The sequence below is a fragment of the Crotalus tigris genome, unplaced genomic scaffold (genome assembly GCF_016545835.1).
Source record: "Crotalus tigris isolate CLP2741 ecotype Arizona unplaced genomic scaffold, ASM1654583v1 scf7180000017928.472892, whole genome shotgun sequence".
Classification (NCBI taxonomy): Eukaryota; Metazoa; Chordata; class Lepidosauria; order Squamata; family Viperidae; genus Crotalus; species Crotalus tigris.
In genome coordinates this window covers 47,419-62,225 of record NW_024096723.1, presented here as the reverse complement: position 1 = coordinate 62,225, position 14,807 = coordinate 47,419, and the positions used below count along the sequence as shown (strand labels likewise).

The following is a 14,807-nucleotide window of genomic DNA, read 5'->3' as shown; positions in this document are numbered from 1 at the left end:
ATGGATTGAATCCATAGCTCGGTACTCAGCTGCTTAGGCCTTCTGGAAAGGCCTGACTGCAAAATGCAGGCCCGAATGCAGCTGCAGAACTTCGGCCCCAGAAGAAGTGGACTGGCTGGGTGGGGCTGTTGGTGCCGGAGGTGAGGTAAGGCCTGCCCCGAAAGTAAGACCTGGTGCCTCTTTTGGAGGCAAAAAAAAAAAGACCCGGTCTTATTTTTGGGGAAACACCAGTATGTAGGGGGTTAGATAGATAGTGGGGGATGGATGGATGGATGGATAGACAGATGGATAGGTAGATAGATAGATATGTAGATAGGTAGATGGATGGATGGGTAGACAGACAGACAAACAGAAGCACAAATTGTAAAATCATTGCCAGACAGTATAGATAGAGCAACATAGGAGCAATATCTGAGGAACCATCTCATTCCGATGGGATTGGCCCACCCATCCATGCCCACCCAGCAGAATGGGAAAATCATGGGTCCTGTTGGTAAAGGAATCTCAGCTGTTGGATTGCAGGGGAAAAGACCTTTCCTGCCTTGGCTCTTGCCTTCTGGAACATCATGCCCCCCCACAAGGTGAAAACCTGGCTCTACTGATTGGCCTGGGGTTTGATGGGGATATGTCATTCTGGAGGTGCTTAGTGGATTAAATAGAAAATCCCACTTCTACCCACTGTATATTGACCCCTATGTTAGCTATTTTTCTAACAATTCTGATATTATATTATTGTTTTAATATTTTATATTGGGGTGTCCAACCTTGGCAATGTTAAGACTTATGGACTTCAATTCACAGAATTCCTCAGCAGTTTCTTTTTATTGTTCCTCACCTATAGACACAAATCTTGTCAAACTACACCAATATTTGCATCATTATAGATATACTCTGAAAATTGCTAGGGAGGAGCCATCTTAACTCTCTTCCTCCCGATCAAACTATCTAAGGTTCACTACCTTTTTGTCCTCTGCGATGCAGCCCCTCCCTCCTGGGTATCCAGACTACATTCCACTACAGTTCGCCAGACCTCCACTCTCCTAGCCTTCCTTAAAGTTTTGAAGACCTGTTTTTTTTTTTTTCCCAAGCGCTGGGATACATTTGGGGTGACTGAACCTCAGAAGTTAAGACTTGGTGCCAGATTTTTGTTGTTTTCAATATTTCAATGTGTTTAAGTGTTATAGTTTGAATACGATTGTATGTATTTTATCTTTTGATAGGAAGCTGCCCAGATCTGGTTAGAAAATGGGTAGCTATATAAATATTTTAAATAACATCCCCCCTGGCAAAAGTTATAGCTTCGCTTTGGGACATGAAATATAATACATCTAGTTTTTTGTTGTTCAGGAGAAGACATTTTGGAAAAAAAAAGAAAAGAAAAGAAAGAAAGAAAGAAAGAAAGAAAAGAAAGCTATCCAGAGGCTTCATTATTTCTCCTGGTGGGACGATGCAAATCCAGACCGGATTTCATTAGCGAGTGTTCCTATTATTTGTACACAGGGATATTTACATAAATCTCATCTGCCTTGCCGTGTGTGTATGGATTGCCAGCTGGAGTTTGCATAGCACTGTCCTGAGTATTTCCCCAAAATTGCTTTCCTGTGTTTCGTTAAGAGGGTTGGTAAAAGAACACTTCCTCCAGCGGAAAGCTGTTATCTAAGCTTTTCATTTCTGAGCAATCTTGGTAGGGAAGTGGAATCTCATAACTCAACAAGCAAACACCTAACTCGGGTGAGAGCAGCAATTTATCAGAGGCATTTGAAGCCTCATTTCAGAGTAAGCAAACAAATAAAACAGGGCCAGACAATCAAGAGCAGGTTTGCTAGGAGCTCTTTGGTTTCTCCGAGTTGTTTGTCAGGAGGTGAATGGGGGGGAAAGGGGGAATGTCAGAAAGCTATTGCCGAATGAGGGCACTTCGCACAGAGAAAGGCAGAGCTTTGATCTGGTGTTCTTTGAGTGAAAAAAGAAAGGGAGACAGAGGGAGAGAAAGAGAGAGAGAGAATCTGCAAAACAACTACCACCACCAAGAGATGCAATCAGTGATGTATTCATTGATTTCAATTAAATTATTAATCAGTTGGTTAATATCAGGGGTCTTCAAACTTGGCCCTTTTATGACTTGTGGACTTCAACTCCCAGAATTCCTCAGCCAGCGTGCCTGGCGGGAGGAATTCTGGGAGTTGAAGTTCACAAGTCGTAAAAGGGCCAAGTTTGAAGACCCTGGTTAATATGGTAGTGGAGGGAGGGGGGAATCAGGAAATTTTTCCCTTAGCAAACCCTGGAAATCTGTAGGATTTATGAGATCCTGAAATTGACCTTAGGTTGTTGCAAAAGAGAGAAGAACTGTCCATCACAAACAGTGATGACAAAGGATCTACTTATGAAAAAAGAACCATCACAGTTACCTCCATTTATGGGGCATCTTCCTCGGCACAAAACAAAGTTGAATGTGTGAACCCATTAGGCAACCTCATCAGTTGACTAAAAAATAATCAAGGAGAGAAGCAACCTGGACTTAAGGAGAAACTTCCTAACAGTGAGGACAATTAACCAGTGGAACAGGTTGCCTCTAGAAATTTTGGGTGCTCCATCACTGGAGGTTTTTAAGAAGAGATTGGATAGCCATTTGTCTGAAATAGTATACGGTCTCCTGCTTGAGCAGGAGGTTGGACTAGAACATGGCTTTTCAACCAGTGGTACGGGTACCACCTGTGGTACATTGGCACCTGGCAGGTGGTATGCGACTACCCTAGAAAAGTGGTAGCAGGGGAGGGGAATGAGTTGAACTGGTGGCAGCACCGCACAAGCCTGAGCAAGAGATGGCTGGAGCTGCAGGGCTGTCAGGACTCAGCGGAAGCGCCAGGATCAGCGCTTCTTCAGGGCTGTCAGGGCTCAGCGGAAGCGCCAGGATCAGTGCCAGGCTCCAGCTGGGCCCAGAAAAAGCGCCGATCAGCTGGAATGTTGCAGCATCTCCAGGGTCTTGTGATTTACATTCAGATCCTTCGCAACTGATTCATATTTATGACGGTCACAGTGTCCCAGGATCATGTGAAGTGACCAAAACCTGCTGCAACCACCCAGCAGATGGGGGGAATAAAAACCAAACACACCCCCACCCCACTCCCACTGCCAATCCTCAACAAAAATGCTCACAACAATGGAAACCTCGGACAGGAGGAAGAGCACAGCCGGGTGGGCAGGCAGGTGTCTTTCTCGGCTGTGCCTTGGGGGGCACTTTTTTCAGTGCCATTGTAACTTCGAATAGTCACTAAGCGAACTGTTATAAGTCGAGGACTACCTGTATTTTATCACTTTTTTCCCCTTTTGGGGGGGGTCATCAAGTTTTTGACACCTTGCTAGGCAACTGGTGATACACGGATGTTGACATATCCTAAAAGTGGTACAATGGGTGAAAAGGTTGAAAAGCCCTGATCTAAGACACCTGTCTTTAGTTTGGCCAGAAGAATGGAATCTTCTGCCATCGTGCGAACTTCCTCCCCTGACCTCCTTTATATCTAAGCTTTTGAACAAGAAACCTAGTGAGACAATGACATCAGCCAACATGCCTAGCCAGATCTCCTTCACATCATCCAAGTTGGCATTTTCATCATGAATCAAATCTCCAGAAATGGGTTCTTATTTATTACCAACCTGAAAAGAAGAGAGGCAGGTCAGCTTAAAATGCCTGCCATGAAATGCTTCTTTTTCCTTGGGGACTCAGCCTAAGGAAGAGATGTTTGGAAATTGCTCTTCAAACCGCACTAAATGGCTGACTCAAAAACACACACAGCTGTGGAAAAGAGCATGCAAATGTGGCAAGCAGGATCCGTACAATATTTACGTTACCAACAACAAGCCTTAAACAAAATCGCTGCAACTTTGCAAACTCTTCTGAACAAAAAAGACTTAAGCCATGCATCTTCCACTAGAGAAATATTATCTGTTCACTGAAGGACACTGGTGGCTTCTCCCCAGCTTCGGTTTTACGCCTCCGTGGAGGAGCCATGTCGGTGTCAGGAGTTCACAACTGGCTCTGCCTTATTATCATCACAGCTGTGACTCTCGTCGGGATGACTGGAAACGGATTCATCTTTCTTTCGGACTGCCATGATTGGATCCGAAGCAAAGCACCATCGGGTCCTGGCCTCCTGCTGATGACGCTCAGCCTGACCCGATTTATTTTCCTTGGAATCATGCTCGGCTTCCATTGTTTTAGCTTCCTTGATATTAATCGACCAAAATATGTCGGAAGTGTCATCAGTTTCCTCTGGACCTTTTTCAATGCCACCACCCTGTGGATTACTACCTGCCTTGGAGTATTCTACTGTGTGAAAATTGTCAACTTCAGCCAGCCCTTCCTGGTGAAAATGAAGCTCAGGATTTCCAGCATGGTTCCCCATTTGCTCGTTGCGGTTGTCTTGGTTTCCTTGATTTCGGCTCTTCCTTTCCTCTGGATTGATGATCACAGTCAGTCTGACAACGCAGAGGGTGTACGTGAGTTGAGGGTTCAGACGTTCCTGTTCAGTATACTGTATACGCTAGGGACTTTTCCATCGTTTGTGATATTTTTAATTTCCTCTGGTTTTTTAATTTACTCCCTTGTGCACCACATGAAGAGAATGCAGAATAGCTCAGTTGGCTTTCGAGATCAAAGGATGGACGTTCATCTGAAGACTACTAAGATCTTGACCTCCTTCCTCATCCTCTATGCAGCAACCTTTGCAGCAGAAATCTCAATGATCTTTTCCCCCAGTCCCTGGACAACGGTTATATCCAACATAGTGGTTAGTTCATATAATTCAGGACACACCGTTGCTTTGATTGCCATGAATTCCAAACTAAGGGGACGATTAAGCAAGATGTTCTGGTGTTTCAGAAAACAGACATGAAGGATTGACTCCAGACTGCAATCACGCTTCAATCTTGCTCAAACAATTGCACTGATGATGTTACCAAGCAGGGCAATGAAACGTCTGCAAGAAATCAACCAAGTTCAACAAGGACCCCAACAGCTTATGGATGGAATTAACATTAATGACAACTCAAGATCCCACTAATTCTGTTGAATCTGTTCTATGTGTGGTTCACTATGAATTCAACTTGATGCCACTTTCCTAGTCCAAGGTTTCAATGGGACTTGTGGGTGGGCAGCAGGGTGTAGAATATTCTTAGTCCATGCCAGCTCTTGTTCTTCTTTCACTCAAAATCCTTTGAGTGTGTTTTGCCTTGAAGTTAAAGGTTTCCCAATAGATCTTAGGCACAGCTATTGTATTTCAGTAGAAGCTTCTATTTAGTGGAGCAGATTCCCTTCAGAAATTAGATTGATCCCCATTGTCCTGGGATCGTAGTGAGTGATCAGTTTAATTGATTTCATGATGATCATGGTTTTAGAACTTTATTCTTAATTTTGAATATGCTTGTGTTACTCATAATTAGCCACTGAGAGTTTATGATCTCTATCTGAACATGAATAATCTCTCTCTCTCTCTCTCTCTCTCTCTCTCTCTCTCTCTCTCTCTCTCTCTCTCTCTCTCACACACACACACACACACACACACACAAACACACACACACACATATACACGCACACAAAATCTACCTTTATATAATAAACTCTCAGTGGCTAATTATGAGCAACACAAGCATTTAAAATAAAACATTCATGTTTGGAATTAAATGTTTAGATAGCTATGGATGGGTGAATGGATGGATGGATGGATGGATGGATGGATGGATGGATGGATATGTAGAGATGATAGAGATTTTAGTACTGGTTACATAGAACCGAAGAGAAGATAAATTGGTTGGTTTCATCTTTTTGCATGTTCTTTTTCCTTAAAGTCAAGGTCCTTCATATTTTTATTTACACATTTGAAGTTTTGTTAACTTCTTATACTAGTTGAAACTGAATGAGAATCCTATGCTATTTCGTATCTCTTCTTTCCTGGTTTTTGGCATCTTCCTTTCACCTACTATGCTGAATTATGATTTTCTTTTCTCCAAATGTTGCTAGTAGGGTAGTGGTTAGCCTCCCCAGGTAGACCAGATAGGAAACTGCATCAGATGAGCTAATTCTACGTTACTATAAGACTATATTGCAAGTCTGAAAATACAATTCTCCGGCTGTCTGTTTCTATAGCCTCATAAGTTAGGGCAGATCCTTTCTGAGTTTCTTTCTCTGCCCGTTATGCAGCTGTGGGCTATGCCTTCCCTTATCTAACTGTTCCTTAGGCAGCATTTTTTCACCCGGTCTCCCATATTCACCCGGTCTCCCATATTCCATTATGGTAGCAAAGCAATAGAGAAGATGGTCTACATTCAGAAATCCCAGTTTTACTTCTTGTCATCAAATGCTCAAGAGATCTGCTGGCAATACTGTCTGCATCTTGCATATTGTCTGTGCAAGAATCTGTTAGGGTCTTCGGTGGGCTTTCTCCATTGGTCATCAAATTATTGAAAGAAAATTGCAATAGTTCTGTTAACTGGCCAAAGGTCCTCATAAAATTTCAATTCATCCTTGGACCTGAATCAGAACTTTCCCCTTAGATTTGTGAAATGCTAGCTGCTTACCCCCCAAAAACCATGGGTGGTCCTGTTAAAGTAGACTTTCAATATTTTTAGATGTCTTTGGGTATTTGTCACAATTATTACAATGTTTTAGTGTCCTGACTATTTCATTGTTTGAAATTATAATCATTTTCAAGTTGTGGTTTCGTTGTTGAAAGCCAACTGAGTCCCAAGAGGTGTAGAGCAGGGCGTAATTTTAAACATAGTTCTGAGAAGACTCCTGCCACTAAAATGGCCGTTTCACTGGATATGACAATTCACTGGGTCTTTACTCCAGTTTGGTCTAGAGCAGGCATGTCAAACTGCCGGCCCGCAGGCCGGATGTGTCATGCCGAAACCGCGCCCACCCCATTGCCAGCAAAGGGGAAAAAGTCACGATACGTCATGCGACGTCACGTGATGTCACGAGTTTGACATGCCTGGTCTAGAGGTTAAAGCACCAGGCGAGAAACTGAGAGAAGGTGAGTTCTAGTCCTGCCTTATGCCTGAAAGCCAGCTGGGTGACTTTAGGCCAGTGGTGGTGAACCTATGGCACGGGTGCCAGAGGCGGCACTCAGAGCCCTCTCTGTGGGCACACGTGCCGTCGCCCCAGTCCTAGGCCTTTAGCTGGGTTTTATAAAACCTTTTTGCTTTAGGCCTCCACCACCATGTGCAAAAAAAAAAAAAAAAAAAGAGGTTCAATCAGTCAACTTCAATTTCTTGTGGGAAAAAAAAGATCTTGCAAAGTTGGAATTGATTGATTGAACTTTTTAGTCCCACCCAGTCTGCCGTTACCCTCGTAGCCACGCCCACCCAATTGGCCACACCCACCCAACTGGCCACACCCAACTGGCACTTGACAATCCATAAGTGGGTTTTGGGTTGCAGTTTGGGCACTCAGTCTCTAAAAGGTTCGCCATCACTGCTTTAGGCCAGTGTTTCCCAAACTTGACAATTTTAAGGCATGTGGACTTCAACTCCCAGAATTCCACAGCCAGCGTTGCTGGCTGTGGAATTCTGGGAGTTGAAGTCCTCATGCCTTAAAATTGTCAAGTTTGGGAAACACTGCTTTAGGCCAATTTATGGGGAAAGAAGGAAGGAGTTCAAGTAGACCACAACTGAGCCCAAAATTTATGTTATTAAGTGAGACAGTTGCATATATGTTGTTAAGTGAGACAGTTGTTAAGTGAGTTTTGTCCCACTTTACAACCTTTCTTGCCACAGTTGTTAGGTGAATCACTGCAGTCGTTAAGTTAGTAACATGGCTCAAGTGAATCTGGCTTCCCTCATTGGCTTTGCTTGTCAGAAGCTCGCAAAAGGGGATCACGTGACACCCCCCCCCAGGGAGACCGCAACCGTCATAAGTACATGCCAGTTGCCAAGCCTCTGAATTTTGATCAGGGGATGATGCAACGGTCCTAAAATGGTCATAAATCACTTTTTTCAGTGCCGTTGTAACTTTGAACAATCTCTAAACAAACTGTTGTAAGTGGAGGACTACCCATATGAAATATGTTCACCACCTTGAGTTGTTTATAAAAATAATAAAGGCAGGAAATAAGATAAAATAAATAAAAATAATAGAGCAGAGTAGAAAATAGAATAGAATGGAATGGAATGGAATGGAATAGAATAGAATAGAATAGAATAGAATAGAATAGAATAGAATAGAATAGAATAGAATAGAATAATAAATGAAATGAAATAAAATAAATGAGTTTTCTTCTTATTCAGCACATCTGTCTGATAACCAAACACCTTAAGGTGTTCACCTTGAGCAAATGTTAATGGCTGCATCCGTCTTAATTTCAATATTGTTTTTTTTATGGTTTTAAATTATTTTTAGTGCTTTAACTGTAATACACATAGATTTATTTTTGAATTGTAAGCCACCCAGAGTCATTGATTGAGATGGGCAGCTACAGAAATCGAATGAATAAATGAATGAATGAATGAATAAATAAATAAATAAATAAAAGTGGAAATGAAATTCTGAACATCCTGTTTATCCTGTTCCAATCAGATTTGGAAAACAGAGAAGATGAGCAGAACACATCATGGCTTATGAGGGATGTAATCATACATAGCCGGTGTCAGTGCTGCGAGCATCAACAATGTGTCATCTAACTGTAAAGAGTTTACTACTGTGCTCTCCACTCTGCCACCCCCCTTCCCGCAGTTGTGTCCCAGGTCTTTTAAAAAATTTTTATTAATGACTTGGATGCCGAGATGGGAGGGACTGTTATCAAATCTTCAAATTTCATAGCCAGGGCCTCTGGAGGACAGAAATACAATTGAAAACGATGTTGATAGATTAGAGAAATGGACTAAAATCAGCAGAATGAAATTTAACGGAGGAAAATGTAAAGCTATCAATGGAGCCTATATAAATCAAACGTACAAATATACAATGGGGAAACATTTGGCTCTTTAATAGCAGGTGTGAAAAATACCTTGAGACCGTGGCTGATTACCAATTGAATTCAAATCAGCAGAGTGATGTGATTTGCAGAAGGAAAGACGAAAGAAGGAAGGAAAGAAGGAAGGAGAAGGGGAAGAAAGGAAGGAATAGGAAGGAAGGAAGGAAGGAAGGAAGGAAGGAAGGAAAAGGAAGAAAGGAAGGAAAGAAGGAAGGAAGGAAGGAAGGAAAACAAGGAGGGGGAGAGGAAGAAAGGAAGGAAAGAAAGAAGAAAGGAAGGAAGGAAGGAGAAGGGTAAGGAAGGAAAAGGAAGGCAGGAAGGAGAAGAGAAAGGAAGGAAGGAAAAGGTAGAAAAGGAAGGAAGGAGAAGGGGAAGGCAGGAAGGAAAAGGAAGGAAGAAAGGAGAAGGGGAAGGAAGGAAGGAAAAGGAAGAAGGAGTAGGAAGGAAAGAAGAAAAGAAGGAAGGAAGGAAGGAGAAGAGGAAGGAAGGAAGGAAAGAGAATGGGAAGGCAGGAAGGAAAAGGAAGAAAAAAAGGAAGGAGAAAGGGAAGGAAGGAAAAGGAAGGAAGGAAGGAGAAGAGGAAGGAAGGAAAGAAAAAGAAGAAAAGAAGGAAGGAAGGAAGGAGAAGAGGAAGGAAGGAAGGAAAGAGAATGGGAAGGCAGGAAGGAAAAGGAAGAAAAGAAAAGGAAGAAAAGAAGGAAGGAGAAAGGGAAGGCAGGGAGGAAGGAAGGAGAAGAGGAAGGAAGGAAAGAAAAAGAAGAAAAGAAGGAAGGAAGGAGAAGGGGAAGGAAGGAAGGGGAAGGCAGGAAGGAAAAGGAAGAAAGGAAGGAAGGAAGGAGAAGGGGAAGGAAGGAAGGAAAAGGAAGAAGGAGAAGGAAGGAAAGAAGAAAAGAAGGAAGGAAGGAAGAAAGGAAGAAACTAGCATATATTTATGGCAGTTGCAGTGTCCCGGGGTCATGTGATCACCTTTTGCAACCTTCTGACAATGAGGATTCGCTTAATAGAGTCACCGTGTAGGGAAGATGAGGGCATAACAAACAAACAAACAAACAACCACATTACTAATTTCACAACTGCAGTGATTCACTTAACCTCTGTGTCGAGAAAGGTCGCAAAATGGGGCAAACCTCACTGAACCATTGCTCAGCAATGGAAATCTTGGGCTCATTTCTAATCATAGGTTGAAGGACCTCCTGTACCATGTCCCTCAGCGCCTCCCACCTGATAGCTAAAAATCCCTCTTTCCAAAGAGATTCTGGATAAAGGGGAGAGAACGACACGAAGTGTGCTGGACCAACTCACTGGAACTCAGCAGAGACCCACAAGCCAAGAAACAGTTTGCTAAATCTATCCTCTCCACCTTTATACCATCAATTACTGTCCTTCACACATTTCCCCAACCACCAAAGCATGGCCTGTTCATTGAGCCAAGCCGTAGAAAGCCATTTCTTTCAGCACCTGTTTGAAAGCACACAAGAAGAAAAAATATCCAAGGGAGAGATACGAACGGTTGCAGGATTTGGGTTAGGCCAGTCTAGAGCAGTGTTTCTCAACCTTGACAATTTTAAGGCATGTGGACTTCAACTCCTAGAATTCCACAGCCAGCATTGCTGGCTGTGGAATTCTGGGAGTTGAAGTCCACATGCCTTAAAATTGTCAAGGTTGAGAAACACTGGTCTAGAGAGAAGAAGGACTAGGGAGGATATGATAGCAGTATTCCGGTATTTGAGAGGCTGACACAAAGAAGGAGAGGGGGTCAAATTCTTCTCCAAAGCACCGGAAGGCAGGACAAGAAACAACGGATGGAAACTGATCAAGGAGAGAAGCAACCTGGAATTAAGGAAAAGCTTCCTAACAGTGAAGACAATCAACCAGTGGAATAGCTTTGCCTTCAGACGTTGTGGGTGCTTCATCACTTGAGACTGGACAGCTGCTTGTTTGAAATGGTATAGGGTCTCCTGCTTGAGCATGGGGCTGGACTAGAGGACCTCCAAGGTCCCTTCCAGCTCTATTCTGATTTTTTGAATATGCACCCTCTCCAAGGAACTGAGAATCTGAAATCTGACACTCGGGAGGAGAATGAAAAATAGGAAGGGCAAATGTAACAAGTGCAGGTGCATCCGTCAGCATCAAAACCGCAGTGAAATGATGCCCCATATTTGCATGCTCTAAAGCAACACCGGAATAACACACAGAGTGTCGATTTTCACAACCTTTCTGGTTGAGAGAAAAGGCAAAGTCGGAGAACCAGACCTATCCTCCATCAAGGGAACGTAAGAAGGAATATTTGTATCTGGTCAAATGGATGGCGAATATATATATGTAAGCATCCTACACGCAAAGTGGCCACTTCTCCATGCTATCTCTGAAGGAAGTCAACAGAAGATCTTTTGAGGGATCACCAAGAAGTTCTGATTACTGGAGGAAAGTGAGACAGGAAAGAAAAGGAGATTTCAACCTAATCATGTCGCCGCTTATGCAAACCATCTTCCAGGTTGCGATCACAGCCCACAGCTCTCTGGGGATGGTTGCAAGTGGCTTTATTGTGGTTGCCAGCTACACAATGTGGGTGAAAGGGAAAAAAAGTGCCCACTTGTGAAGTCATCCTGATGTGCCTTAGTTTGTCTCGGATTCTCCTACAAGGAACCATCCTGCACTGCACATTTTCTCCCACGCTATACCAGTGGAATGCCCTCAGGATCCAGTCTGTCCTTCTGGTGTTAGCCAGCACAGCTTGTCTGTGGTTTGCTGCTTGCCTCAGCGTCTTCTACTGTGCCAAAATTGCCACTTTCACTCACCGGTACTTTCTTCTGGTGAAGCTGAGAATCACAGAGATGGTTCCCATGATTCTTGTGGGGTCCGTGTTGGTCTCTTTGGTTTCGTGTCTCCCTTCCATCTGGGTGGATTACAACATCCTGCTGTGCAACTCAACTGGGAACCATCTGAAGAACATCACCGTGGAGAACCAGGTGGGAGGCATCTCCTATCTGAAAGCCTTCTACATCTCACTTGGGCCGCCCTTCCATTTTTGCTTTTCGTGGCATCATCCACTTTGTTAATTGCCTCCCTGTGGAGACACACCAGGCAGATGAGACAGAGCACGATGGGTCTGAAGGATCCAAGGACAGAGGCACACATTGCGGCCCTCAAATCCTTAATCTCTTTCCTAATACTCTACATCTGCACTTTTGTAGCTGATGTCCTGCATGGGACTCCCTCCTGTAGACTTGGAATTGAATGGAAAAGAAACATCTGTTTATTTGTGATTGCTGTGTGCCCTTCCATCCATGCCGTTCTATTAATTTTCTTTAATGTCAGACTTAAAAGCATCCTGCTTTACGTGGCATGCCATCGGAAAAAAGACTTTAGGTAGTTGCCATGGCATTGAAAAAAGGGACTTAAGACCGTTTTTCATCCTTATGATCATTGCAGCAACTCCAGGGTCACGTGATCAAAATCTGGATGCTTGGCTTGGAAACCGCTTTTGGGACTTTGTGCTGGAGGTGGAAAAAAACCCGAAACTTGGATTTGGGGTTTACCGATTAGATAGTTTTGTCGTTATAGAAATCGCTAGTTTATACTATTATGTAAAATAAAAAGTTAAGGTTTGATGTTATTATTTTAATTTACTGCACCAAAGAGAGTCAGACGTCAATGCCTTTTCTTTCTTTTTCCCTCTTTCCCTACACTTTTACCTTCCTTTCTCCCTTCTCTATTTTCCCTACTATTTCCTTTTGTATTTTTGTATTTTATATTATAAACTAATAATAATAATAATGTACATGTATAGTATAGGGGGTACCTTGCTCAATAGTAGTAACTGTGAGAGGGATCTCGGAATCCTAGTGGACAATCACTTAAATGGGAGCCAGCTGTGCGTTGCAGCTGCCAAAAAAGCCAACACAGTGCTGGGCTGCATTAACAGAGGGATAGAATCAAGATCACGTGAAGTGTTAATACCACTTTACAATGCTTTGGTAAGGCCACACTTGGAATCCTGCATCCAGTTTTGGTCACCACAATGTAAAAAAGATGTTGAGACTCTAGAAAGAGTACAGAGAAGAGCAATAAAGATGATTAGGGGACTGGAGGCTAAAACATATAAGGAAAGTTTGCTGGGATTAGGTACGTCTAGTTTAATGAAGAGAAGGACGAGGGAGGACATGATAGCTGTCTTCCAATATCTCAGAGGCTCCCACAAAGAAGAGGGAGTCAAGCTATTCTCCAAAGCACCTGAAGGCAGGACAAGAAGCAATGGATGGAAACTAATCAAGGAAAGAAGCAACCTAGAACTGAGGAGAAACTTCCTGACAGTGAGAACAATTAACCCGTGGAACAACCTGCCTCCAGAAGCGGTGAATGCTCCAACACTGGAAGTTTTTAAGAAGAGACTGGACAGCCATTTGTCCGAAATGGTATATAGGGTTTCCTGCCCTTTTGTGACCTTCTGACAAGCAAAGTCAATGGGGAAGCCAGAATCATTTGGGTTACTAACTTAACAACTGCAGTGATTCACTTAACAACTGTGGCAAGAAAAATCGTAAAATGGGGCAACATTCGCGATACTCCTAAGACTTTTCTGAAGAAAGATGAAAACAGAAGGGACCTGAAACCTCAGCTTATTGCTCTTATCTTGAATACTTACATCCACGTTTTATCCTCCTAGCGCCTGTCTCTAGAGTCTAGACACTTTCTCAATTAGATGTAGAGAACTCCTACAAAATGCAGCTTTGTAAATGACTGAATTAAGCAAATTTGAATCGGCTCCTAATGACTGCATAAAATTAAAGCTGCTGTTAGGATATAAATAGCCTTATAATTGTACATATGCAGAACTTTGAGGGGGCAGAGTCCAATCAAGCTTCATAATTTAAATCAGTTCACGACGGATTATTTTGCTTTTTTAAAAGTCGTGTTTGGTTCTGGTTTTGACGGGGAGAATTGATGAAACGAGATCGGAAAGATGCTTTCAAAGACGATACATCAGGGCTGGGTTAGCTGGTTTGAAATTTACAAAGGGGCCAGCCGAGGCCAAAACCTACAATCGTGATTTTATATTTGTTCAGCAGAGAACCACAAAAGCATTTGAAATAATATTTGTGCCAAGGTAATTTTCCTTTTCCAGAGGGAACGAGGGTCTCACCAGGACCAGATCTCATCAGCAAAACTCTAAATGAGATGGCAGCCGTGTAAGAATTTTCTATACAGTACATCTTTGCTTCCATTTGGTAGTTGTCCAAATATTTATAACCCAGATTGGGGAGCTCTACTAGCAAGGCAGAAGGTCATTATTGTGAGAGCCAGTGTTATATATACTCCTTGGCAGATGTTTATTTTTGTATTTCTTCCAGGTTTTCAGATGAGAGTTATCTCACTTATACTGGGAGATATTACAGATTGAATATTGAATGTATAGAAGAGAAAGAAGGTACAGGTATAGTATAGGGGGTACCTTGCTCAATTGTAGCAACTGTGAGAGGGATCTCAGAGTTCTAGTGGACAATCACTTAAATATGAGCCAGCCGTGTGCTGCAGCTGCCACAAAAGGCAACACAGTGCTAGGCTGCATTAACAGAGGGATAGAATCAAGATCACGTGAAGTGTTAATACCAGTTCACAATGCCTTGGTAAGGCCACACTTGGAATACTGCATCCAGTTTTGGTCACCACAATGTAAAAAAGATGTTGAGACTCTAGAAAGAGTACAGAGAAGAGCAACAAAGATGATTAGGGGACTGGAGGCTAAAACATATAAGGAACAGTTGCTGGAATTGGGTATGTCTAGTTTAATGAAGAGAAGGATGAGGGGGGACATGATAGCAGTGCTCCAATATCTCAAGG

At 42.8% G+C, this 14,807-nt stretch overlaps 2 protein-coding genes across 2 annotated transcripts; both read left to right on the top strand.

The window, feature by feature from the left end:
- Positions 1-4,004: 4,004 nt before the first annotated feature.
- On the top strand, positions 4,005-4,889 carry LOC120308453 (taste receptor type 2 member 9-like). The gene has a single exon (XM_039344532.1). The coding sequence runs from the start codon at positions 4,005-4,007 to the stop codon at positions 4,887-4,889; it is 885 nt and encodes a 294-aa protein (XP_039200466.1).
- Positions 4,890-6,982: 2,093 nt separating this feature from the next.
- Positions 6,983-14,394, top strand: LOC120308452 (taste receptor type 2 member 40-like; the record flags this gene model as incomplete). Its single annotated transcript, XM_039344531.1, is given in 4 exon segments — positions 6,983-7,028; positions 11,610-11,980; positions 11,983-12,335; positions 14,318-14,394. Coding segments are annotated over 4 exon segments (847 nt in total), but the record flags the coding sequence as incomplete, so codon positions are not given.
- Positions 14,395-14,807: the final 413 nt, after the last annotated feature.